General features: G+C 39.1%; 1 protein-coding gene across 4 annotated transcripts in view; it reads right to left on the minus strand.

Annotated features, from left to right (window-relative positions):
• The window catches only part of LOC139945802 (uncharacterized), a 54,354-nt gene that overhangs the window by 8,651 nt on the left and 17,914 nt on the right, over window positions 1–27,789 (minus strand). For 3 of the 4 annotated variants that reach the window (XM_071943272.1, XM_071943244.1, XM_071943252.1), the window contains 7 exons: window positions 25,266–25,340; window positions 23,335–23,409; window positions 12,394–12,534; window positions 11,060–11,273; window positions 10,230–10,433; window positions 8,355–8,402; window positions 5,997–6,398 (listed from right to left, as the gene is read on the minus strand). In XM_071943272.1, coding sequence (XP_071799373.1) covers window positions 5,997–6,398; window positions 8,355–8,402; window positions 10,230–10,433; window positions 11,060–11,273; window positions 12,394–12,534; window positions 23,335–23,409; window positions 25,266–25,340 — 1,159 coding nt within the window. The remainder of the gene's footprint in view (window positions 1–5,996; window positions 6,399–8,354; window positions 8,403–10,229; window positions 10,434–11,059; window positions 11,274–12,393; window positions 12,535–23,334; window positions 23,410–25,265; window positions 25,341–27,789) is intronic. The other variant, XM_071943262.1, reaches the window with a different exon arrangement.

Below are 27,789 nucleotides of genomic sequence, written 5' to 3' on the forward strand. Positions count from 1 at the left end.
TCATGTAAATGAAAGGATACAACTGGGTGTCCAAATTTTAAACTGGGTGTCCAAAAGACACCCAGACACCCTATGAAATGAATAAGAAACATTCATTTTAGATACCTTTCATAATTTTACAGAGGTGGTAGTCATACATGAAAATGTTCATTAAGGAGAATATGGTCACCCTCTAAATTTAGCCTGCATGGCAGCCTACCACACAGGCAGGATTACGTATTATTAAAGCAATGTCATGACCACAGGTGACTTCACATCCAAACGCATAAACTCAAATCCTCAATCCCATTAAGTAAGCTATATCAACTCCATCTCAAAACATCCTGGAAATATTCTATCAGTCCTCGTCATTTGGTCCGAGATGTGAGGAAATGATTTCCTCGATAACTCGCCCGAAGGCTTCGACTCTGTTGATCTTGAAAAGGAACATACGGAGAGTAATTGCATACAGAGATGTTATCAGATTGAGTGTGCAGTCTGTGGACAAACTGAAAAGACAAACATGTTCCGACTTTAATCTATAAATTTATGGCTCCAGGTGCAGTTTTTTTGTGTGAGCAGGTAGACATCTACCTCTATGGGTAGACAGAGACGAACGCTGTCATAATAGTGCTGTCGAAATTGAAGCGTTGGGTCTGTACATGTCATTTCATTTCAAGTCTGTTTACTTTTTATTAACAATACTTTTAGTGAGACCATTTTAAACAAAGGGTTTCTTACGGGGTGATCTTTAGACTTGGGATTTATATAAATTTCCAAACAAATAATTTTATCTTATGGATGGTTTGATATGCAATAAAAGTAACAGACATGTTTTTTTCTTCTCCTTTATATGTGAAGTAGATAGAATTAATTATAAGGGTATCTTCAACATACATGTGCGTGTGGGTGTATGTGTACGAGGTGTTATTTAAACTGTTCTCAAAGTAGACAATCTCATTAAAAACACTGCCTTGCTAATGAGTAATATCATGGGTTATGACAATGACATGCATGTGTTGAAAGACCATTGTTAAAGGGAAGGTACACGTTTAGTAATTACTCAAAACAAATATTAACTTAAAAACTGACTTGGTAACAAGCATTGGAGAGCTGTTGATAGTATAAAACATTGTGGGGAACGACTCCCTATGAAGTAACGTAGTTTTTGAGAAAGAGGTAATTTCTCACTAAAATATTAAAAGAATAATAATAATGAGACTTGTACCTGAAAGAACACAAATTCATCCAACAAGGGCGTTTTTGATTTCATCGTTTTCTTGCAACTTCGATGATCAATTGAGCCCAAATTTTCACAAGCTTATTATTTTATAACGGGATACACCAAGTGAGAACACTGGTCTTCGACAATTAACAAAGGTGTACAGTGCCCTTAAACCTTAGAGACCATACATAGTGGCCCCAAGCGGTTTAAACCAAAATGGCCTTGGCGCCTGCAAGATTTTATCTACTTCCATTCACACAAAGTAGTCATCGTGCAAGTCCTGGCCAGAATTGGCATTTCTATTTGTTTACAAAGTAAACACACAAGTACTGTTTCCATTTGCAAAACAAAACAGGAATTCTGTTTTATATAGTCTTTTTATAGACACATTTACTGAAACAAATAGTGTACAAGTACTTGTGAAATGTTGTCCAAAGAAATATTATTACAAATTATTTGTATTTTTATAAGTTGTGTTTTGGACGTTTTAAATTGTATCTCTGTGTAGAGCCTTGAGAGTCATTTTTGCAGACTTTGGCACTACATATAAACAAGTAAGTCTACGCAATTATTGTTATTAAAGGCAGTGGACACTCTTGGTATTTTCTCAAAATAATTGTTAGCATAAAAACTTACTTAGTAACAATTAATGGATAGATGTCGATAGTATAAAACATTGTGAAAAACTCTGAAGAAACATAGTTTTGAGAAAGAAATAATTTTCCACGAATTTGCTTTCGAGACCTCAGATTTAGAATTTGAGGTCTCAAAATCAAGCATCTGAAGCACAAACTTTGTGTGACAAGGGTGCTTTTTCTTTCATTATTATCTTGCAACTTCGATGATCGATTGAGCTCAAATTTTCACAGGTTTGCTATTTTATGCATATTTTGAGATACACCAAGTGTCGGTAAAAAGACTGGTCATTGACAATAACTAATAGTGTCCAATGTCTTTAATTAAGACTGATGTCAAATACACACACGTACTTCACATACATACATGTTAATGTACATAAAGAGTCTTCAAATGTTGTTTTAAGTAAAACTCTCCTATGACTTTCAGTGTCACTGTTTCTTTGAAAAGTTTGCAAAAGGCCAACATTCCCCAACATTACCCATCTGTGAATAGGTAATAGCAAGTCTATCATTGCTATGGACTCAGTTACTTTCTCGCTCCATTAAAAGCATCATAAATTATGGATGGTATATGAAGTCCCCATGGGTACTGCACAGCAGGTTAGGCCACAGCACATTAATTCTACATCAATAGTCTCCCCAAACACATCATCAGTTGAGAGCTGGATTTTATCTGTCTTTAACTAACAATGCATCATACTTGTAGAAAAAGGTTGACATTTATGAAACATACTTGGTTGTAAAAGCAGATTACAAAACTTGTTTTGTTGTCCCACCCACAGACACAGATGTTTTGCCCACTGTCTATATGAAGCTTGAGCTAGTCGTTAATGTCACAGGTTTTCCATTTTTAGATAAGACATTACAAAAAAAATATGAAGCTTTCACTGTAACGCCAAGTTCCTTTTAAAAGCAAAGTATACCTTTTGTTGTGTGAAATCGCTGGATTGATTTCATTCAATAATTTAGATACAATACAATTAACCTGGAAAAAAAGTAATTTCAAAAGCGTTTTTGTTTCATATCGCCAGAAAATCTGGAGCAGTTATGCCCACGCAGGAAGAATTATCCTTAAATGGAACACACCAAGAAAGGTTTCTGTCTCAGATTGGCAATCTAATTAATCCCTTTCTCTAAAATCAGATTGCTTAGAAGGGAATCGTTTCTCAAAATGTTATACTTATCAATAGCTGCACAGTACCTCTTCCCAATTCGTTTTTTTTTATGGTCATTACATTTTTGGAGTAATTATCAAAGGTGTACCCTCCCTTTTAAGCCAAGTGGATGAGATTTCTTCAATTTCTTTAATGTGTCAAATTCAAACATTTGTGATTTTATTATGTAAGACTTGAAGAGTTGCATGATGGAAGGATAATAAGATTGTATGACTTTATTATGTGTGCTTAAACACTGTAGAAAAAAATATTAAACATGTAAGAACACACACCGACAAAACTGTGATTTTATTATGTAAGACTTGATGAGTTGCATGATGGAAGGATAATATGATTGTATGACTTTATTATGTGTGCTTAAACACTGTAGCAAAAAAAAAGATTATACATGTAGGAACACACACCGACAAAAATCTTGAAATTTAGTAATGAGGAGCTGTATGTATTCAATGCAATTTCTATGAGATTCATTCATTCATCCATTCATAAATGGTTCATTAAAAACAAATTTACAAATCGCGGCACCAGCCAAATTGCATGTGATGTACATGTAAGAACAAAGAGTATCAGAGGTTCAGTGCACAAATGGATACCAATATTGTTAAAGTCACTGTACACCTTTGGTAATTGTCAAAGGCCAGTGTTCTCACTTGGTGTATGCCTATTATAAGCATAAAATAACAAACCTGTGAAAATTTGGGCTCAATCGGTCATCAAAGTTGCGAGATAATAATGAAAGAAAAAACACCCTTGTTGAACGAATTTGTGTGCTTTCAGATGTCAGATAGGAATAAAAGACTTCTAGCTCAAAGTCTTTTAATATTTTAGTAGAAAATTACCTCTCTCTCAAAAACTACATTACCTCAGAGGGAGTCGTTTCTCACAATGTTTTATACTATCAACAGCTCTCCAATGCTCGTTACCATGTCAGTTTTTAAGTTAATATTTGTTTTGAGTTGTTACCAAACGTGTACCTTCCCTTTAATAACAACTAATCACAGTGACATTTGGGCCCATCTGCAATGCATTTCCAACGACTCCCTCAACGCAGATCTTGTGTACCATTGGAAGTTTATATCTGTGTGTTCCGTCCAAACTAACGACGACAGAGAGTCGTCGGAGAAAAATCCTTCCTTGAAGGAGATCAATGAAGGACACTGATAAATAGCATCAAATTAAATTCACCTGCTCAGGTGACAATGTTAAGGATTGAATGCCAAAATGCCAATGTAACCTCCTCACTACGTTGGTCTACAAGGGAAGCATTTCAGCACCAAACAAATTGAAGACAATTTTATAGATCCATTGGCCTGGGATGGAGAGGTTTAGAGGGTAGCTCAGTATAGCAAGGGTTTAGACATACCCAGACATCGTAACAAAGGTTGTGTTTGTATAATAATATATCCACATGAAAAACCATGTAATTCAATTATAGATCCATATGGAAATCATTGTCTACTGCGAAAAAAAGATGTAATTTGATTCAACGGCATGCTGGCATTGATTATGACTATGATGACAGAGACGGCAAATGAATTGCGTGAAAGACAATGTCAGTTCTTTAGACATCTGTGATACTGTTACAGAGCCATTCTCTCTTATGTGTTTGAAAGACTATTGGAAGTACTGATATTCCATCTTGGGATTTTGCTTTAATAATAAAAGAATTTCTAATGATTTTTTCCATGAACAGTCCCTAAGCTATATTAAATGGACTTATTTATTTTATTAACTATGTCTAATAGTTATAGGGTCATAACTCACACAGGGTGAGTTTTGTAACAAATTTTTAATTTAGTCTCTGACTTTGGGTAAAAAAAAAAACCACTTTGATTAAGAATAAACAAATTATCGGTTTAGCATAAACATATGATTTAAAAATGATTTATTATAAAAAAATAAATCAGATTTTTGTTTATGTAATTGTAGTAAGGACACTGACCCCCAGGATTGTTTTCTTCTTTGACAGGGATTAAATATATTAAACTGCCTGGAATTAAGCAAATGTTATTTAAATGTGCATGCATGATTGACAGTGCAAAGAAAGTTATGTGTAGATGGTTGACTTTCAATGATAAAGAATAAACATGGAGTGTTTGCCGCCATAATAAAATGTTATTTACGGGCTACCAGCATACAATGCTGCATTAAAGATATGACAAATTTCAAGGCAACATGCTGATACAAGTCTCTTTAAAATATGTTACATTTAACGACACTTGACACTATTGGTAATTGTCAAAGATCAGTCTTCTCACTTGGTGTATCTCAACATATATGCACAATATAACGAACCTCTCAAAATTTGAGCTCAATCGGTCGCCGAAGCTGCGAGATAATAGTGAAAGAAAAACACCCTTGTCACACAAAGTTGAGTGCTTTCAAATGCTTGATTTCGAGACCTCAAAATCTAAATCTGAGGTCTCAAAATCAAATTCGTGGAAAATTACTTCTTTCTCGAAAAACTACGTTACTTCAGAGGGAGCCATTTGTCACAGTGTTTTGTACTATCAACAGCTCCCTTTACTCATTACCAAGTAAGTTTTTATGCTAATAATTATTTTGAGTAATTACCAACAGTGTCCACTGCCTTTCAACTGCCCTATTTCTCTTCACTAGGAAAGTATAAAATTTGTATCAAAAAAGAGGGGGAAAAAGAGGATGAATTTTTAAAGAGCTTTCAGTGGCCCTAGTATAATGGAACCATGTGAAATATAAAAGAAATTTGGAACTTCGCAAATAGTGAACTAATGTTATTGTGAATAAAAACCTGAAAAACCTAAAATATAAAGATAATTAATGAATGTTAAAATTGCAACAGGGATAAAGAATATTCATTTTGGTTTTAACCATATACAATGATGTGGGTTAGCACTGTTTACTCGGTATTCTCCCGAGTTCTGTAAAAAAAAATCACCGGGTATATTACTCAGGAGGGGTTTGAAATTTGTAAAATTATAGAGTTGCACTGATACACACCTTGTTGAGAAGCCATTGGTTGCTGAGTGACCATTGGTTGATGTGTAGCCATCGGCTGATGGGTCTGCATGGAGTGATGAGGCACATGGTGCTGCGACGCTTGAACTGGTTGTGGTACAGCGGCGGCCATTGGTACTGCCGCCGGCGGCATGATGGTATGCGGTTGCTGAGCTGCTGCTGCTGCTGCTGACCGGGCATACGACTCCTTGCTAGACAACTCAAACAAACCTTCTGATAGCTCCTGGCAGGCTGCGGATATGCTGATAGGCTGAGCTGGCTGCACAGCTTGCTGTTGAGTACGGAATGGTTGTTGCTGCTGCTGTTGTTGTTGAGATGGAGGAAGCTGCTGCTGTTGCTGCTGCTGCTGGAATGAATGTGGCGGATTCGGACTTGCAGGGGAAGCTGTTGGGTAATAAAAAAAATAAAGACAATAAATACCGCCATCTTCATTATACTCTCAATGGCCACTAACCATTTTAGCATATAATAATAAGAATAATACCAAGTTCTAATGTTATAAATTATCACACAAGCAAGAGTGGTAATGATATTAGCAGTGCAATATAGGCTTATATCACCACTCCATTCTGCAAATCTACTTGAAGGATTAGCGCCTAAAAATACTTTAAGATAAAGCGCTTTAACACCCAGTGGGCATATCAAAGCGCTCAGTATTTTTTCCTACAAGATATGCAGAGCTACAATTTGGGTAAGAGACCTATTCTTTTAAAAAACCATGCTGTGGCGCAATATGCTGCCGATCAAATCCGGAACAACGGGACAAACCCCTTCTCTTCACGAGAAGTCATACAACCGTTGAACTGCCACGAAGCCAGGGATCACACCCAAGTTTACAATACAACCTGGGAACAGGCAGCCAGGGGATCACCACTTTTAGAATGATTTGGGGCTGAACAAAGACAAATTGACAGGAGCGAATTTTGAACCAACAACCTCAATTTCAAAGACTTGCTCAGAATAAAATGGGATGCGATATCACCTTTAACATTAAAAAAAGGTTGATGGGAAACAATAAATGGCAGTAAGCTTTGCTTATCAGTTTCAGAAGCTACATAGAAGCAGTACTTCAAGCCAATCTGTTTCAGTTAATTAATAGCAGGAAGAGAATGCCAATACTGCATGTATTCCTAATTCGTTAATTGTTACAGTGTGAGCCAAATACATGTATAGCGCAGTGTGTGTTGCTTGCTAACGGCATTTCAATTAATCTATTTCCACGAATAAATGAGAAGTGTTACAGTGTTCAACAGACGAGTGAAAAGTGTATAGAAACTCATAAAAGCGAAAATTGTAGCAGGCCTGGATTTTCAAGTTTTCAAACTCAAATCTTTATTCATCATGCCCAGCATGAAAATCACTTTCTCAGTATGCACATTAAAATCTTTTGAACATCTTTGAACATGTTGAAAGGGCAAGGCCATTTTCTTTTTTGCAAAGGGCACTTCCAATGTGAGACTTTCAGACAGTCCATTTTCACAATAGTGTCCATGCTTAGACCTAGGCGCGCAATACTGAGCATGCGTGCACATCCTCAGAGCCGCTAAAAAAGGACCGTTATGCCTGCTGCCGCCAGTGTCTCAAAAGTCTCCTATTGGAAAAATCTTATAGTCAATGGAAAACTTTTGAAGGGGCACCAAGGCCAAAACCAGGGGCAACGGAGGGCATGGCCTGCATGGCCTGCGTGTAATTCCAGACCTGTTGTAGGCATGAGCCACCTAAATGCATGCATTTGCTTTAAGTAATAAACATCATACCAGTGTGCCATGCATTCAACTACATGTAAACTACACCTTTCTCATGCAAATAGTTATCACAACACCGAAACTCTGAACCATGCAGTTACACAAGCTACAACTCCTTCAATACTAGTCATTCATTAACACTTTTGGAACCGTCTCCCTCATCAAATTCGTTCAGCTGAGTCACTTCAAGCTTTGAACATGTTGAAAGGGCAAGGCCATTTTCTTTTTTGCAAAGGGCACTTCCAATGTGAGACTTTCAGACGGCCCTTTTTCACAATAGTGCCCATGCTCAGACCTACGCGCGCAATACTGAGCGTGTAGGACATCTCAAAACTTCCCTGTTCAATGGTTGATTACTAAGGACAAACAGACGAACAGTTTTCCCATTATTAGTGCCATTATTTATTTGCTTATTGTACAGTTTCTAATAAAGCGCTGTTGGACCCTGTCTAAGAGCGCTCTAAAAATGCCTGTTTTTATTATTACTGTTATTAACACTGTGACATAAGACATGCACACTATACACACTATGGATAGGTAACAGGCAGCAAGCAGGTTGAGGGGGAGACATTATTTCCGGTGATGTTATACAAACCTTTTGATGTATTCTGCTGACTTTCAATTACTTCCTCTTCAAAAGGAACTTCGGGAGGCACAAAATGAGAACATGTCATGTTTGATATGCTTAAAGGCACTGGACACCTTTGTTCATTGTCAAAGACCTGGGGTCGATTTCACAAAGATTTAGGACTAGTCCTAACTTAGGACTTGTCCTAGGAGATATTAAAATGTATGGCTAGTCCTAAATTAGGATGAGTAACTCGTCCTATCTCAAGATAAGACTAGTCTTAACTCTTTGTGAAATCCATCCCAATATTCTTACTTGGTGTATCCCAACATATGCATAAAACAAAAAATCTGTGAAAATTTGGACTCAATTGGCCTTCAAAGTTGCGAGCGAATAATGTAAGGAAAAACACCCTTGCCGCACAAGTTGGTGCTTTCAGATGCTTGAATTCGAGACCTCAACTGAGGTCTAGAATTCAATTCAACTATTTTAGTGAGAAATTACTTCTTTCTCAAAAACTATGGTACTTCAGAGGGAGCCGTTTCTCACAATGCTTTATACTAACTATCAACAGCTCTCCATTGCTCGTTCTCAAAATGTTTTATACTATCAACAGCTTTCCACTGCCAAGTAAGCTTTTATGCTAACAATTTTTTTGAGTAATAACCAAAGGTGTCCATTACCTTTAAGGGTGGGCTGACACTACTCATAAACACTCTACTTAGAATGCAGCCTTGTTCATCATAGGCAAAAGACAAACACTAACTGAACACTGCCGAAGGGCATGTGGGAACTATCGCAATGAACGACACGTAAAACATTTCCTATATGCACACTGGTAATACTTATTCAACAAGAAAATAGTATATCACCTTCAAAACAGAAAGATATGTACAGGTCTCGGAAAATCTATCTCCACATACATGTGTACACATTATTCCATTACCGTATTGTCAGCAATTGAATAAGCTTAATACTGTACAAGCCAGTATTTGTTTCTTTTTTAGGCCAATGTTACCCAACTGATATTATCGTCTTAATGCGACCCTCTCTTACACTAACTGTGTTTGTAATAGTCATAAGTGCCAGCAGGACCAACATGTTGTACCCAGTCCAGTCCCTCCCTTTTATACACTGCCAAAAAGTTGAAGCACAAACAAAAGAGGGGCAATGGTACATTTAAGTCCTCATTTGCAGGTGTTTACACAATTGTTGGTTTTTACACTCAGCGTACAGGATTGCCCAATGAACAACCTCCTTTTGACCTCTGACGACAGCATCCTACTGAAATAATAGATGTTAAATTTGCATCGGGGATAAAGAATATTAATTTTGGTTTTTACCCATTCACCGACGTGTGTTAGCACTGTATACTTAGTACAGTGCTAACACACATCGGTGAATGGGTAAAAACCAAAATTAATATTCTTTATCCCCGATGCAAATTTAACATCTATTATATCGTTGCGGTACCCGCTGCCAAAACACAGGATTCGAACTGCCTCTAGCTGCCGGGCAACCTTGGTAGTCTAGTTGGTAAGACACTGCTCTAGAATTGCAAGGGTCGTGGGTTCGAATCCCACCCGAGTAACATGCCTGTGATATATTTGTTTTCACAGGACTCGGGAAAGTACTGAGTATACAGTGCTAACACACATCGGTGAATGGGTAAAAACCAAAATTAATATCCTACTGAAAGGATGTCATATTAACAAGGTCTATAACAACAGAAGAGGAAAGGGCCAAGCACTTTTTACAGTGTTTTCAGTTTTCTATGGCTTTATTTTATTTAAAAGAGAAAACCTACAATAAAATACAGCTTATCCACTAGACGTTTTATGACCATGTAAATATTTACAGGACCCTCCCCCAACTAGCCGTTTCCCTCTCATATATACTTACTCTCTGTGTGTGTCTGCAGGACCTGTTGTTGTCTTTGTAGTGTAGACGGTAAGTCATTCAGGCGCAGCGAGAGTTGCCGCTTGAACGGAGACTGTGTATGTAGACCTGGAAACCCGCGGAAGGATCCCTGGCGCGCTAACATGGCATCAGTGGCATGCCGCCGTGGCATGGCGTATGGTAAAGCAGGCTTCTCAACTGGAAACTCTGGAGAAAAAAAAAAAAGCATTTTGGGGGACCAATAAAATAAATTTATTTCAGTGTTCACAATTATCTAACAAGTAATGGCATGCAAGAAACAGCTAGTGGAACCACCTTCTCTTACTCCGAGTTCATTTTCCCCATAAAATAGTTAACTCACCAAACTTACGCCGTGCCCTAACCAATTGTAGCGCTCAATAATCAGTAAGTTTATCTCTCAGCTGTCCCTCACTGATCCCACACCATTTTGCAGTAACTTTATCTCTCAGTTTATAATACTAATTCCCAAGTCCTGATCCCATTGTAACTCCCCTTAGTTACAGGTCACTTTTCTCTCAGTTATTCTTGATCAATCCCCATCTCCTGATATCACAGTAACCTCCCTTAGTGACCATCCACATCTTTCAGGTCCTTCATTAATCCCCAACTCCTGATTCCTCAGTAACCTCCACTTAGAAATCAATCCCTCTTCTTCCAGTTATCCCTAACTCCCGTTCCACAACAAACTCAAGCATTTTTCTCTCACTTATCATTCAGTAATCCCCAACTCTTGATCTCACAGTAATCTTCCTCATTACTAATCCCTCGTGTAAAACCATAATCTCCGAGAGTGATCCGGCCAGGGGACCCACCTTGATTCTCTTTCTCCCCTTCGACCTCCGCTTCTTCCGCTGCTGCTGCTTCCATTTGCTCCGTCATCGTAGCCTGACGGAATGATCCCTGCCGCGTGAAGCTCGTCTTGTTTACGTCAAACTCCACCTTGACGCCGCACAGTTTGTCTCTCTGTTGCTTACGCTCCAGGCAGGCGGCAAAGGCACATCCCACGGCATGACTGAGTCGCTCCCCCTACGGAATTAAAACAATTAGGTTTGCTTGATTAGCCCACAACATCAGGGTCTACGATGCGTGTCGCAAGAGTCCGCTCTCGAGTCTTCTAGGCTTTTACTTCTAATAAAGTAACTACAGTCAAATTGCTGTGAGGAAGGGAACTCAATTCTGATAATGATTTCCTAAAATAGATTCTACTGACTGGATAATTAAGTTTATCGTGAAAATTTGCAAAGATGTGTAGCGTGGCTAGACTGCTACATTACATGTAGGAGCATCCTACTGTAATAACTACAGATAAATGCAACCATTGTACCCTTGCGTTCAATAAAAATCCGCACTAATGCTAACAAAAGGAGCCGAGTACCTTAATCTCAGACAACTTGTCCGAATTCACTATTGGACAAAGAGTGCACACGTCAAAGCTTTATGTTTACTCTTGTGTGCTGACCGTATTACTGCGGTCTGACGCGCCGATGTGGTGATCGCGTGAGAGCTAGGTGGTAGAATGCATGTCTGACATACGGGTATTTTGAGCAAAATTGACCTCATTAGTGTGGAGTGCTATGAGTCTTACAGTGCACGTACATATACACCCTCAGTAAAGCCTGTCTAGTAGTGGAAATAGTTGACAAGAAACTCTAGGCATTTGAAATTACAAGCAATTGTTCTTGAATAAAATGTTTACAAGTACATGACATTTACATGTATGTATTAAGCTTGGGCGATATCACGATATTATCGAATATCGCGATATATATCGCAATTATCGCGATATATCACGATATATCGCGATAATTGCGATATATTGATATATCGATTAAATATCACGATGTATTTGCTAGCTGATACCCCATAGGTTTGGAGTAAAACCAGAAGAATAGGTCATTAGAACACCTCTCTTATACTAGGACTGTCTCTTCTACAACTTTCACTTGGAGTTTTAAGACTGATGATGTCAAATTTCATTAATCGCGATTATATCGAATATCGCGATATATTGTCGGCGATATATCGTGAATAAAATAAATCGATATCGCCCAAGCTTAGTATGTATACATTTACAGTTTGCGTTCATGTATAATGCATGAGAAATACACCAATGCAGCGATATAACATATTCTTGCAAAGCACTCACAGGCTCACGTAAAGAATGAAAACAATGACACAGCCATCGTCTGGTCGTTCCATCTCGGCAGATATAGGAGAAGCCTTTATCGTTGTGTCTATCCGGCGCACAGAAAGAAACCTTCTCAATAGTTTGGTCCACAATCAACCCCTGTAATCAAAATTGAAAACAAAAAACAGGAACATTACTTTTCAGTTTGCAAGTGAATCATCGGGGTCCGTGGCAATAAATATTCACATACTATTCTAGGGGCCTTTTCCAAACCCTTGGCTGTGGCTCTATCATCAATTTTGGAGCAGTGACATCAGGGGTGCATTTTCCCGGTCATAATCAATAACTGTTTTGATTGAACTTGCCATCGGTTAATCACTGGCGTATGACTGAAACAGTTATTGGTTACAGGTAAGCTCCATGGTTAAAGTCGCGAAAACGCACCCCTTGCATGGTGTTTCAACATGAACTGGAGCCTGGAACCGAATCCAAAGGCCCATGTCACACAAGGTAAATGACAGACAGCCATTTCCAGGCAATATTCATGAAGAAAAGGTGTTCACATTTGAATGTTCACATATTTTTCTTGGGGATCGTAACAAGCTGTTTGAAAACGGATTCATGTGCTTCCAAAGTGATCCCGTAGCATGCACTGCAGTTTGTTGCCTCTTGAAGTTGCCTGTAAAAGTTGCCTCGTGTGACAAGGCCCTAAGCCAAGGTTTGAAAAAAAGTCCCAGGTCTTTACTTCATACATGTAAATCACCTTCAAGTATTTGTTCAGCCTGTTTCAAAACCATGACATCAGCTTAAGTTCCAGCTTAGGCTCCGTCAGTCATTTTGAAAATTGTGTCCTTTCAGAGTTTCAAGCTGTGGTTTTAACATTTCCTTTTAAAGGCAGTGGACACTATTGCTATTGGTAATTACTCAAAATAATTGATTACGAGTAATGGGGAGAGGTTGATAGAATAAAACATTGTGAGAAACAGCTCCCTCTGAAGTGACGTAGTTTTCAAGAAAGAAGTAATTTTCCACGAATTTGATTTCAAGACCTCAGATTTATAATTTGAGGTCTCGAAATCAAGCATCTGAAAGCACACAACTTCGTGTGACAAGGGTGTTTTTTTCTTTCATAGTTATCTCGCAACTCCGACGACCCAATTGAGCTCAAATTTTCACAGGTTTGGTTTTTTATGCCTTTGCTGAGATACACCAAGTGAGAAGACTGGTCTTTGACAATTACCAAGAGTGTCCAGTGTCTTTAAAGGAACACGTTGCCTTGGATCGGACGAGTTGGTCTATGAAAAGCGTTTGAAACAGTTTGTTATGAAATGCATATGGTTAGAAAGATATTTTAAAAGTAGAATATAATGATCCACACCTAAGTATCACTCAAAATTGCACGGTTTTCATTTTACGTCGCGAACTAACACGGTCTGCATTTATGGAAGTTTTGACTCCCATAAATGGCCGACCGTGTTTGTTGACGAGTTAAACGAAAACCACGCAATTTCAAGGCATATTTGTGTAGATCATTGTATTCTACTTTTACAATATCTTTCTAACCATATCGATGTTACAACAAACGGTTACAGGGCGCTTTTCAAAGACCAACTCGACCGATCCAAGGCAACGTGTCCCTTTAAAACAGAGCTTTAAGCTGTGGTTTCAAAAAGGACCTCAGTGGAGTATATTTTAGTTTCCATGTTGTACTGGGACTATACCGTACACTGAAACTAAAAGTGCATGTGGAACATGCACTTGATCAATCCAAAGACCTTATATAATTAACCCCCAAAAGAAACAAAACTGCGCACTTTCTGCTTTTTTAATTGCAGTGTTATTAAACACTAAAGCAAATATCAGGACAGGCAGAATGAACAATGAACGTTACAATGTAATGTATTGTACCACCTGGGACAACAAATTGAAGTCCTCCTTAGCAGTGTACATGTAGGCCTACAAGTTGGCCTTCATGTATATGGTTCAGCGTAAAGGTCATCAAAAACAAAGAGCCATCAGAAAATTTGCCGGTACATTTCTGTATTGATCAATCAACAAACATGCGTGTTTAAGGAAAGGAAATTGTGAGTTCTGTATTGCACTACATGTAAATAATACGGCAGTGTGCTAAAAAAGGTGATGCCCTTAGTACACACTACACATACAGTGTATTTAAATAAACCTTCATAGAAACTACAATTGGTGCTCCTCGACCTTGCTTTCAATGAGGTGCCCTTTAACGACGATCCAGTAGAAATTTCTCATTGTCAGTGCCTTTTCAACCTTTAAATTTTGTGACCTTTCCGGTAAAAAAATTCAACACATGTGTCAAATAAAAGCCAATGTACGTTTATTGCATATATCGCCAGAACCTTTAGCACAACCTGCTATGCTGGAGGTTGTTTTGTAGAATTTTTGAGTTATTACAAACCAACAAACATGTAAGATTTATAGGCCTTTTCAAACTTAAAAATTTGTGACCTTTGCAGTTAAAAAAATCAACACACAGATCAAATAAAATCCATTTATATAAGCCAATGTATGCATTATTGCAAACGAATACTGCCAGAATCTTTAGCACAACCTGCTATGCTGGAGGTTGTTTTGTTCAATTTTTGTGTTATATGTAAAACAGCTTGAGTGTCCTACCAACCCTTCTTCAACTTCCTCCCCTACGGCCCCGGCTGATTACAATTCCATAGCAAACCTGATCAATATCCAGCCATAACAGACACTTGTTCACAAGCCTCAATTATAATAACTAAACACAGATCTCTCTCTCAGGCTGGCCACTAGTAGGACTGGTGGGAGGAAGGAGAATGCTCATCTCCCCCTCATCGCTTCCCCCCAACGCTTCTAATTCACCTTCAGGCATTCCTTTGCTTCCCGGATGACCAGCTGCTTGGCCTTCCATTTAGCGTACAAGAGGCAGCAAATCAAGCGCCAGTTAGGGGACTTGCTCAGGCTGTTGTAACATTATTAAATCCAGCTCAATGCCGATTTTTTTATTTCAAATTTTTTGGTAGAAAGAACTTGGATACGTGTACACTGTAAAACTTAAGCCATTGAACAGCCATAAAAAGTACCGGTATGTGTTGAATCTGTACTCATGTGCGTGTGTAATGGTGACCCAATGAAACCCAGTAGATGTGCAAGTCTCGCGATGAAAAGGTCACCATTGAGTTCTGAGCACCTTTGAGAGAGTGTAAGACACTTCACGGAGGCAACAAAGGCGATTGCCTACATGCCCCCTTGTCATTGCCTTGTTGCGCTAGAAATGCCCTATATCCTCATAGGGTGTCCTTTACCAAGAAGAAAGTTCCATGATGCCCTGCCCTTTCAAAAATGAAGCATACAGGCCTGACATAAGGTAAACATGTATGGTACAAAAATCAAGAGTATATGTACATAGTTAGTCAAGAATTTTTGCCAGTGCATGTGATCACTCACATTACTGTTTAACATTCTTCAATGAGAAAAAGCAGAAGTCTGGCGCTGCCCATGCAAGCAGAGTATGGTGACTATATAGTGCAAACTGCTCTGGTGCGCAGCGCTTGCAGTCAGGCCTAGTTCTGTTTACTTTTAAATTTACAGTTGATGCCCAGAGAAAAAAACCCAACTACTTGTGTAGAGAAATCAATCAATCCATAGACGTCTCTTTACTCTGTTCAGTGCAAAGAAGAAACCTTCAATTGGTTGGATTCTAATGCAAGACATATAGGGGTTGGGGAAAATGGGAGAAAATACTTTTTTTTTGTCTGGGGGGGGGGGGGCGTCTGGGGCGTCTGTGGGGGGGGGGGGCTCCCACCCTCTGGTTATGCCACTGAACATCTCTGTCCTTACTCTATGCTCTGAACATGTAAATGTATCGCAGTAAATTTATTTGAATTGGCAGTTGGTATTCACATATACTTAAGTTGACTTCCTGTGCGGACATCGTCTCTTAAGAATATTCTTCATAAATTCATAAATTACCTGGCTTAGCTTGTATTCTACACTACTATCAACTTATTTTCATCAGCATGGATTTAAAATCAAGTACCCCTACACATACTTCCTTCAGAATTGGATTCTGGTTAAATGCATTTGCCATTCTCTCATTTCTACTCTGGACCTAGCAATCCCTTAAGCCCACTATGCACTTATAATATCCGAGTAGCATTACAATTTAAAATTAAGATACGACAAATTGAACCCTAGACTAAGCTCACAGTTTAATATCAGTGACTCAGGCATGTGTTAGGGTGGTAAACAAGATGTACTGAACAAGCCACACCATACACAGCAGTCCACAACGACCCTTATAGCACATGCCAAAAATAAAATTGTGTGACTGTCTGATTTTCTGAAGCAGGACAGTTCTTTTCAGAACTAAGAAGTCTCCCGAACCTCCGATTATCTACTCCGCGGCAGTACAAAAAAGCAAGACAGTTCTCTAAGAACAACTCTACCTGGCAAGTCGACACACACATGGTGTTACCGCAAACCAGATATACATTGATTCTCTGAAGTGCTCGTATTATTGTACAATTAAGGAAAAAATTTGTTTTTTTTCTTTTTCACTTCAATAAATTATCAATCCCGCAGTCCGTCTTCAAGATTCAATTGCACAATTACCCAAGGTACATTATTTATCATTCAATGTAAACAGCCAATGAGATAAATCATCCCAGCCTCAAGCCTCAAGGATCCAATCCTACGATGACGAAGTCTCCCCTTATGCTGTTCTCATCCAACTGGTTGCCAGGTTACCATGGGAACTTCAATGTTTTGTTGAACACTGCTAATGGACGACCCTGTGTAAGACTTATGGCCTGCAATTATTGGTTTGTTTTCCCTCTCTTTCACGATGGTCATGCTCTGAAGGTGTGTGTCAATGTGTGTAATTGGCACTGTCCTTCATCGGGCGGTCGGCTCTATTTTTCGATTAAACTGGAGAATCCCCATTGTAGTGTAAGCTTAGCTTACACATGTCACTAAATTAAATAAAACATGTACCGGTATGTAAAGACGGTATGAGTTTTATCACAGGGAAAGTATTCGCTTACAGAATCTAGTACATGTACCTAGAGAGCAGAAGTTCATGATGATGCTGTGATTACAATTTTGAAAAGACATTCACACAATATTCTTTAGCCCTGATGCAAATTTCACACTTATGGAACATTGTCTTTGCCTGCAACCATATTGATAAAGCAATTGCCTTAAGATACCACGTGTAATCGGCTCAGTCAGTGCTACAAATACCATTCATTGAAATTTTATACACGTAATAAAGGTTTATAAGTGAAAAACGTGTATAAGTTTGACAAAAAAATAATCAAAATCCAGAGTTCAATGTATTTTCTTTGAAACCAAATGTTTCTTTTTGCCATTTTGGAGACTACTCTTGACCAATAACCTCCATTTGCCAGGAGCTCAAAAATATGCAATTAGCAAGTTGATGAAATAAATACAAACTGCACTGACGACCTATAGTCCTGAGCGATGACGAATGCACAAAAATAGCTGCCACACCCCTATCAAGGTATTACAGGTAGGGGTGTCTTCCTACATTGTACATCATGCAATTAACGAGGTGCCACACCCTTCCTATTATTGAAAGTACAAAGCAGGACTGAGATCAATGTTCACGTAATGTATTGCGAAGAGCAACCACACCCCAATCATATTAATTACTCATTCTGACAGAAAAAACTGCATTGGCTAATTGTTTTACTGTTGAAAATACCCCCAGCTCTATCTACAGCAGGCAGTAGTCTGTGATGTACACATAGCACGCTCAAAGTACGTGCGAGGAAAAAAAAACCTCATTGATAATTTGCGTCATCAGCCAGCCATGCTAATCAAAACAAGATTCAACTGAATGCGGAATTCCACGACAAAAGACGTGTATTGTCCATCACTTAAATCCATAGTAGCTTTATTTACTTTCGCTATCAGAAAGCTTTCTTTGAAAATCGAAGTGGGAAACAAAATTCCCACAATGAAAAATCCATAAGACGCACATACGAAATAATATTACAGAATTTGTGCATATATTGTTGAATGGGGGTATTTAGTCTGTAATACCCTAGATTCAACGTGACATTTTACCGGGAGGCGGGGATTTGCTTTCCATGGTTTAGGCTTTGCTGCAAGGAATCACGATTCAGTCATCCCATCCAGATGTCCAATATTGAATACATGATCAAAACTGACTGGTCGTTAGAACAAGAGACTGTGCAATGCAATACAGGCAAATCAATACTATTAATGTGGTTGAATTTGTACGATATACGCACAATTTATTAGTCTCGTTTTCCCATCCAAAACAAAACCATTTTGGAGGGAATACTGGTACTGCAAGCGATGTTAGCTTAAAGTAAAGGCAATATGACATTGCTATGCATACCATAAATTGGAACATATACAGTGTATGTATACACAGTCATTGTACTTTGTACTATGTATTAAAAAAGTATAGAAGGGGCGTGTTCAATTGCTATATGTGTCTGAAGTACATTCAAATATTTACAATTTCGCAAAGTCATTCAATTGACCCCTTGCACGCGCGTCACATGCGGCAACTGATGCCACGCTCACGTCGCGTCGCCTAAAATGCACACTTCACTGCATAACGCACGGCATAGAGTTATATATGAAAACGCACAGTGAAATTGCCCACCAGTATGGCGCATTCAAGATTTTTCTGATGATGACGTCGGGTGAAATGGGTCAATAGGAGCTTGTAGTAGGCATTATGACATTGCAATATATACGAACATGTTCATCGGAACACATGCACATCATGTTATTTTTTACATTGCATAAATGCAAGTTAACCTGAGAAAAAGGGCGTGTTCAATACGCTAATACGTAGATCCGAATTACATTCAAATTATTATTTTCAAATTCAAGTTTTTGAAATTCAAATGTTGCAAAGTCATTCCACAGTGGTTCTTGGTTTTAAAGTAAAATGCTACATGTACCTCAAACCGTGTGCACAGTTTTGTTGTGCCTGCTGCTTTGTAATTGGCAATCATAGATGTTTTCCCCTGTGGCAACTCTCTAGACATGCTCGACGCTGCATACAGCAAGATGTCCGACAGGAACTATAAGAAAGTGCACCCTGCCTCATAGGGACCCTTACGAACATTGTATGTAGGCCTATATGGTGTCATCAAGTTATCATATTATGCAAATTAATATTTTCTATCATGCCATACCATGTTGCTTTCACACAATGTGCAACAAATTATAATAAAATTTAAAAACACATGTTAGCATACAATTATTTAGTTTCATATGCGGCTTTATGTTAATGTGACAATGCCTGCATGATGTACTGTGCTGTACTACTCTCTAAACCAATTCAAAAGACTTCCGTATCAGAATGAAATTGGTTTCAGCAGTGGCTATGGCTCAGCATTGTGATGCCACTGTAGCCATAGCCGTAACGAAAGTCACTTGAGTCAATACTGCTATATTTTCCACTTTTAGTAAGTATCGCGCCATACACCTGGGGCCTTTCTCAAACCTTGGCTTGGGCTTCCAGCTCAGACTAACTAAAGGCCAGTTTATACTCGCTGCGTATGCACTGCGTACTTATCGCGCAGACTCGTTTTTTAAAGTCTGCAGTGCGTAAACAAAGCGCAGTGCGTAATTGTTTTTGTAAAAGTCGCAGCGATTATGAATAGGCCTTTGGGCTCCGCGCGCTGTGTACGCAGTGGAAACACATGTCGGCCAGCATTTTTGAAGAACATCAGCAGACGGAGCCTGGAACCTTACCCGAAGCCCATGCAAACCCATGAAATTTTGCCCTGTAGAGATGTGTTAATTCATCATTCAATTTTACTACCATTTTGTACACAAAGTGTCAAACTAATACAAGGACATTCAGTTTACAATGCTTCCATATACACTTTGGTTATTACTTTCAGGAGCGAGGGATGACCAGCATATTTGTTTTATGATGATTGAAAAGGTGTGTGCTCAACCATGTAGCAATAATTGATAATTATGTACGATGCGATGCGATGCGATGCAATGAAGCTGCTCATAGCCGCATTGCATTACTCTACGCCCATACCATCTGATCAGCAATTGGTGATCGCCACCACATGTTCTTCAGATATGCCAAGACTGAAGGTGTAATATTAACAAGCTTGTGACACAGGATACGCCATGGTGACACAGTAAAGAAATAAAATATTTACAGGGGTAAAACCAGGCCTTGAATTTCCCGTAAATTTCACGTATCGAGATACATGGGTTCTCTCTACATGCACTTTTTATACACGTAGTATGACTGATGCATGCCTGATACTTGAGGCAACAAAGGCGATTGCCTCCATGCCCCCCTGGTCATTGGCTTGGTGCCCTTGAAATACTCCAGAAGAAATTTACAATTTCCTCATAAGGTGCCCTTTACCAAGGAGAAAATGCCTTGGTGCTTTTGCCCTTTCAAAAATGAAGCATACAGGCCAAGTGATATACATGTAGTACCCTGACTTCCCATCTGAGGGGCAAAGCAGTTAAATATTAAAGTATCTAGCTCAAGGTCACAACCACAAAGCATAGAGTCAAATCTGCATCCTCTAATCATCAAAATTTCAAAACAGCGCACAAAACTGTTCAGCCACGACATGGCGTTCTACCTCCACGTCAACATTTGTCTGCAACTGTCTGCAGTTTGCAGTGTGTCAGGAGACTGTTTATACGGTAAATGCCAGCAGTCACAAGACAGCACACATTAGGTTTTAACTCTTCTCTGTCTTTCCCTTTCCTCTCCTTCTCTCTCACTCCTCCGTTCCTCTCCGTAATGGATTCAATTTAATAAACCAATCTATTACTTCCTAATAGCATTGGACAGCATGCTTCTGACTATTACACTCTGAATCTCTTTATATACCGGAGCTAGAAAATACATGGTCTGCTACAAAGTACAATGTTCATGTTACATACTGTAATGGACAGGGCTTTAGAAGCAATATACATTGTATAATAATATATTAAAAAGACCCGGCAATGAGTAAAATTGCATGGCCTGAGGCAAGCCTGACAGCAAATTCACTTTCAAGACAAATTCATGGCTCTGTCGGGTTTTGACGCGCTTGTCACTGGATGGATTATTACTTGAAATAACCGTCAAAGAAGCCGGTATGGTAAGGTTGACTGACAATAATACCACATGTACTATAGTTGTATTATGCCATCTAGTAGTTCCTAAGTGACTCAGTAAGATTCCAGCTGAGGCAAATTGCCTTAGGGATCAGGATGTAAGATGCATGAGTTGCATTGTCTGATGTATTTTATATAAATGCATATGTACATGTTGGTACAGCATGATCTTTACCTTGTAATATTGTGGAACGTGGCAGAGCCGATAAGAGCACCGGACTCAAGCTCTGGTGTTTCCAATCAGCAGAGTGTGGGTTCCAGTCCCGGTCATGACACTTCAAGTGTCCTTGAGCACTTAACCCTGTATTGCTGCGTCCTTAGGATGTGACTTAAAGCCTTAGGTCTTGTGTGTTGTGTAATGCACGTAGAAGAACCCAGTGCACTGTCGTACAGAGAAGAGGTTCGACCCCATGTTCGTAGTTTGATTGGCTGAAAATTGCGCCACGGCACCTTGTAAACCATTACAAGGTGCTACACTATGTACATATATAAAGGAATAGGTCTCATACTTCAAAGTGAAGCTCGTCATATGTACCTTGCAGGGGGAATATAATAAATGCTGAAGCGCCATGGGCGACACTAAGTGACAGTTTAAGAAGCCACTATTTTTTATTATAGTACACAGAAACATAAAATACTGGATTGAACATTGAGACCATTCCTTCTAATTTAAATGATTTTGTGCAGATTTCCATTTTGACTATGCCGTACATTTTGTACTGCCTACACATTTGTACACAGTCATAGCTTTAGTGTGATAGGTCTGATTCAAATTTGATGTCAAGACATGTACGGTAAGTGAATACAGACTATTGAGTTACAACCTAAAGGGAGATATAAAGTGCGGTCAACTCTAGTTCACATCAATTGAGCACCCAAGGGATCCACATGCATCGCAGATCTTCTTGCAGTTTCCAGTTTGTCCTACATACATGTACTACATTGTAAATGCCATCATTTACTGAGACCACATACTCTATCAAACATCATGCCACAAGCCACACAGGAGTCATTTTAACTCTTTCAGTGCCCGTTTTTAAACACCTCAGTACCAGTCTACCCAAGTTGTCCGGCTGGCATGTTCAGCGATGAAAAGCATCCCTATTGAATAGGAAATATGGCCATCTGAAAAGGCTTAGCGACAAGTGAAATGACTGGCTAACTGGTCCCGATGGCTAGTCTCTGACATGGTTAAGGGTAAACCCTCTTACTCTAGATACAGTAAGAGGGTTTCCCCTTAAAGGCAGTGGACACAATTGGTAATTACTCAAAATAATTATTAGCATAAAACCTTAATTGGTAACAAGTAATAGGGAGCTGTTGATAGTATGAAACATTGTGAGAAACGGCTCCCTCTGAAGTAGCGTAGTTTTCGAGAAAGAAGTAATTTTCCACGAATTTGATTATGAGACCTCAGATTTAGAATTTGAGGTATCGAAATCACACAACTTCGTGTGACAAGGGTGTTTTTTATCTCACAACTGATTGAGCTCAAATTTTCACAGGTTTGTTATTTTAAATGCATATGTTGAGCTACACCAAGTGAGAAGACTGGTCTTGGACAAGTTACCAATAGTGTCCAATGTCTTTAACCTTATGTAAAATGTAGATGGGGTTGTCAAATCTTTATGAGTGTGGCTGTCTGAGATATCCCTCCCTCGTTCTCCAATGCCATCTCTACACAGTACTTTACAGACTTCTTCTGACATTCTGAGGTTTCAGATTGCAAAAACTTCAGAGGCTTTTTCCATCTCACAATCTGACAATGAAGCACTGGTTTACAAATGCCATCCTTACCTTATTGTCTTCATCAACCACTCTCAGTCCGTCCGACGACACCCATAATATAGCTCGGACCTTCTTCTTTGCGCTCTAATGGAACGAAAAGACAAACAAACAAGAGTCCAATAAATTTAACGAATGTAATTATTGTACCAGGATACAGAACAAAACATGAGTGATTAAGTTTGCCCTACATATGCGCAATAATTAATGAAGCCCTACTCATCACCAAATGAGCTTGGTGGTCTAGTGGTCAAGACATCTGCTCTAGACTACACAGGGCTGTTGGCTTGAACACCATCTGGGGTGCCTGTGGAGGTTTTCCTATACCAGCCAGGACTCAAAAGCATGTAGAGTATAAATGTACAGTACTTTTTACACAGTATGTACCTTGGCAACATCATATAGGGTTGGGCAACAAAAATGTTACAGACAGCTGTAGTTTATACTCATTATTTTCCCGAGTTCTGTGAAAATTCTACAGGCAAATCACTAGGGTGGGATTTGAACCCACAATCTTAAAAGTTATAGCTAAGCACACGTCAGCATGTGTACATGTACATGAGTTAACACTGTCAACCCATGGTAGGAAATACACACAAAATTAGTAAAAATTTTAACATTAATTTTTCAGAATGCCCTTGACATAACAAGTTTCCTACAAGTTCATGTAGTAGCTGCAGTTCATCCCATTTTAATAGTTAACCATGGAGCAAGGTCAACTGAATGTAATGCATTTGGCTAATGGTCTATCAAGGCTAAACACTAACTGCACCCAAGCGAAGCAAAGTTAATCACATAGACCTCCCAGCTGAACTAGTCTTTCTCTAGCGATCACTTGACGTGACAACAACCATTAGCTATCCACTCTTTAACTCATGTCCCTACACAACTAGCAATGAATACAGTTTTGTGCATCATTGGTCAGAGAAGCACTTACACTTACGAACACTGTGCTAAAATTAATTCTGGATGCATCACAAAGATACATGGCGTCAAAATCAAATGTGACACTCGGAACATCCTAAGAGTACACGTACTCTAAACCAAGTATTTAACAAAGTGTATTCAGGAGAAATGTACTAGCCGTAAGCCCAGTTCATACTTCTGTGAACGCAAATGTGATGCGAATTGTGAGGTCACAAATTCCCAACAATTTGTAAGAGCTGAGATGAGCTGAACTCCCAAAAAAACATTCGCAGCAACAACAGAGCTGTGATGTCACAATTTCGACGCATTCGCATTCGCATTCGCAGGAAGTATGAATCGGGTTTCACACTCTGTGCAATAAGATGAAGCGAACCATTAGGTAATAACGTAAGTACGGTTTAATGTAATGCAACTTGAGTCCATTTCTCATTACATTCCTGATAACATGACGCTGCAGTACCCACTACACAATTTTATTCTTACATAAGTCTAGGATACAGACAACTAAAGGGTAATACTAAGTACCCAACCGGACAGAAATAGCCAAAATTTCAATGACATTTGTCTAGACTTTCACATGAGTGCATTAATCATTTGAGTTCTAAAAGCCCCTGCCTGCGTTTTACTCAAGACGGCGCGCCAGGCTGGAAATCACTCATGCGTAGGAAGCCAAGCCTTGCCTGTCTCTCTCGAGTCCGAGAGTGAGAAAAGAAGGCGTGCTAGCCTTAAGCATGTAGAAATAAAACAGATTCCTTCAGAATAATTCAATGTGTTTTATTGTAGCCGTTCAGCCCGATTCATACTTCCTGCACATTGTGAACGCGAAGCGAATTTTGGCGTCACACGGCTGTTTTCGCAGCGAATGTTTCGCAGGAGTTGAGCCTGTTTCAACTGTTGTGAATTATTCGTTGCAAATTTGTGACGTCAAAATTTGTATCGCATTCCCAGTCGCAGGAAGTATGAACCAGGCTTTACTAACGCTTCAGAATTTGTGTTTTATTCAAATCGTTACTCACCGCTCTAAGTTGTTTGGCTGCGTCTTCACAAATGTGCATCCCTCTAGATTCAGTCACTTCAATGGAGCCCAGATACTGCAAAGATATCAAAAGGGTAAATTATTGAATTGCATTTAAATTTCATACTGCAGCCATAGTAATCATTCCATCATTCACATAGATTTGCATACTTTTAATCTTTGGGAGGAATTTAAAAGGATAAGCCAATACCCGCAACTATTTGTTTTTATGACTGAAAATAAAGTGTGATATTTAAAGCGCTATATTAGGACTGACTGCGTACAATTAATATTATTACTAAACAGGTACCCAGATAATGTATGCAGTCAAAATTCATCATGCAGTTCTATCCATTTTCAGCTAAATGTACTATATAAAGCAATGATCTACAAAAATGGTTATTTTGTCCCTAGCGCTTTGTATCCTTTGGAAAAAAACGCTTTATAAATATGGTTAATGTTATTAATTATTAAGTATCGGTACTGTGTACTTGTACATACACATGTACCTAATGTACAAAACATTGAGTCCCAGTTCTGAAATTCTATACACTTCATGTAAATGCATGACCAACAACTTACAAACATTCCATAGAAGAAATGGTGTCACTATTCCAAAGAAAAGAGTACTGGGGTGGATTTCACAAAGGTAGTCCTAACTTACGACTAGTCCTAGGCAATGCTAAGGATAGGACCAGTCCTAAATTAGGACCAGTAACTCATCCTAACTTAGGACTGGTCCTATCTCTTAGCATTGCCTAGAACTGTAGTCCTAAGTTAAGACTACCTTTGTGAAATCCACCCCTGGTACCATTTAACAATGAAAAGTCTGTTTTGGGAACATTTTCTTAGGCAGAGGCCCATTGAGCAATAGGCCCTGAATAGACAGGGCAATGAATACAAATGGCTGACGAGTCCTCCGTTGAAATTCTAGGTCTACTATTATTACGTACACTAAAAATTGACAAAGCCTTGAACTGGCAGAGCACTGAGTCTGCATGTTTTCATTAAATTAGCTGGTACGTAGTATGTAATAACACATGAGACTTTTACCATGGACCATCTACCTCTAATTATGCTGTCGTGTCCTGAGAGAGGTGAATTGGATGATTCCTTATGTCTGCCAGTGTTATAAACTACGTACGTGTGTACATTACACTGTACATGCTCTATACAGTGAATGTACACACATCGTCCAGCATGCGTGGGTTGACAATAATTTTCAGAGTGTCACCTAGTGTTGTCCTAGCTCTATGGTATAACCAAAGATTATATAGACAGGGGTGAGATTTATTAGCAACAAAAAAGTCTGAAACTTGGATTCAAATGCAAAGGTGTGTTGAAATGATGGCATTTCTACCGTTTGGTAACCTCTGGGGTTATAGATTCCAAGGAGCTTTTGGAAACAGTTACCAAAGCCCTAGAGAAAGCACTTAACATGTACTGTATGAGAAAATGGAGCTCTATCTGGGGTGTCGTGGCCGAGCGGATAAGATCACCGAACTCAAGCTCTGGTGTTTCTGTTCAGAAGAGTGTGGGTTCGAATCCCGGTCGTGACACTTGTGTCCCTGAGCAAGATACTTAACAATAAGCTTCTCTCCACCCAGGAGGGGTAAATGGGTACCTGTGAGGGCAGAGTTGGTTATTGGATTGATAAGCTTAATAGTGCACTACATATTTGGCGGCACAGGCTGTATACTCCCCAGGGAGCTATGGTTTAAGGAAAGACTTAAGGCCCAGTGACCAGGGGTAATAATGTTGAAGCGCCATGAACGTCACTGCGTGACGGACCTGAGCGCTATATTAGAAGCCACTATTATTGTTTTCTTTGGTTGAAGCATGAAATACACAAAGATGACATTTCAGCAAACAAACCTTTTGTTTTCATTGATACATGTAGTACAGGTCATCATCCAATGTTGCCTCAAACGAGTTTATTGATAAAATAAACATCCAGTGAACGTTTTATACCCTATTTCAGCTCGAGTTCCCTTTAATGCACCTTCGGCGCTTTATCATCTTTGGTGTTGCATAGGAATAATCCAATTTATAAAAAACTCCTGTATGGAACATGCCCGTTTTATGTGCAGGCATGACAGGTTATGTAAACAGTATGTACATGTAGTGGAGTACCACTAGGAAGCATGCACCAGTACACATGACCCACATGTGTGCTTGTTAAAAGTACATTATGGAAGAATGTTAAGTGATTGTGTTCAACAACCATGGTAACACCTCCATGGTTACACATGCCCAGGCTAAAGGCGCACTGGTTGAGAATTGAACATTCTCTTAAAAGCTTCCTGTGCTGGCCTAGATGTGTACATGTACAAAACACTTCAAGGAAACCTTGCGCTGTGCCACTCAAGGAACTGAATAAAAAACATAAAAATGTTGGCCTTTGTCTTGATACATGAGTACACTTCTCCTGAAGTGCTCTTCCCGTGAGTACTAAAAAATGTACCAGACCTTAATTAAGGCTTAACAAATTAGTTTTCTAGACTTATTTAGAAACAAGTCTCGGG

This window comes from Asterias amurensis, chromosome 1 (assembly GCF_032118995.1).
Source record: "Asterias amurensis chromosome 1, ASM3211899v1".
Taxonomy (NCBI): domain Eukaryota; kingdom Metazoa; phylum Echinodermata; class Asteroidea; order Forcipulatida; family Asteriidae; genus Asterias; species Asterias amurensis.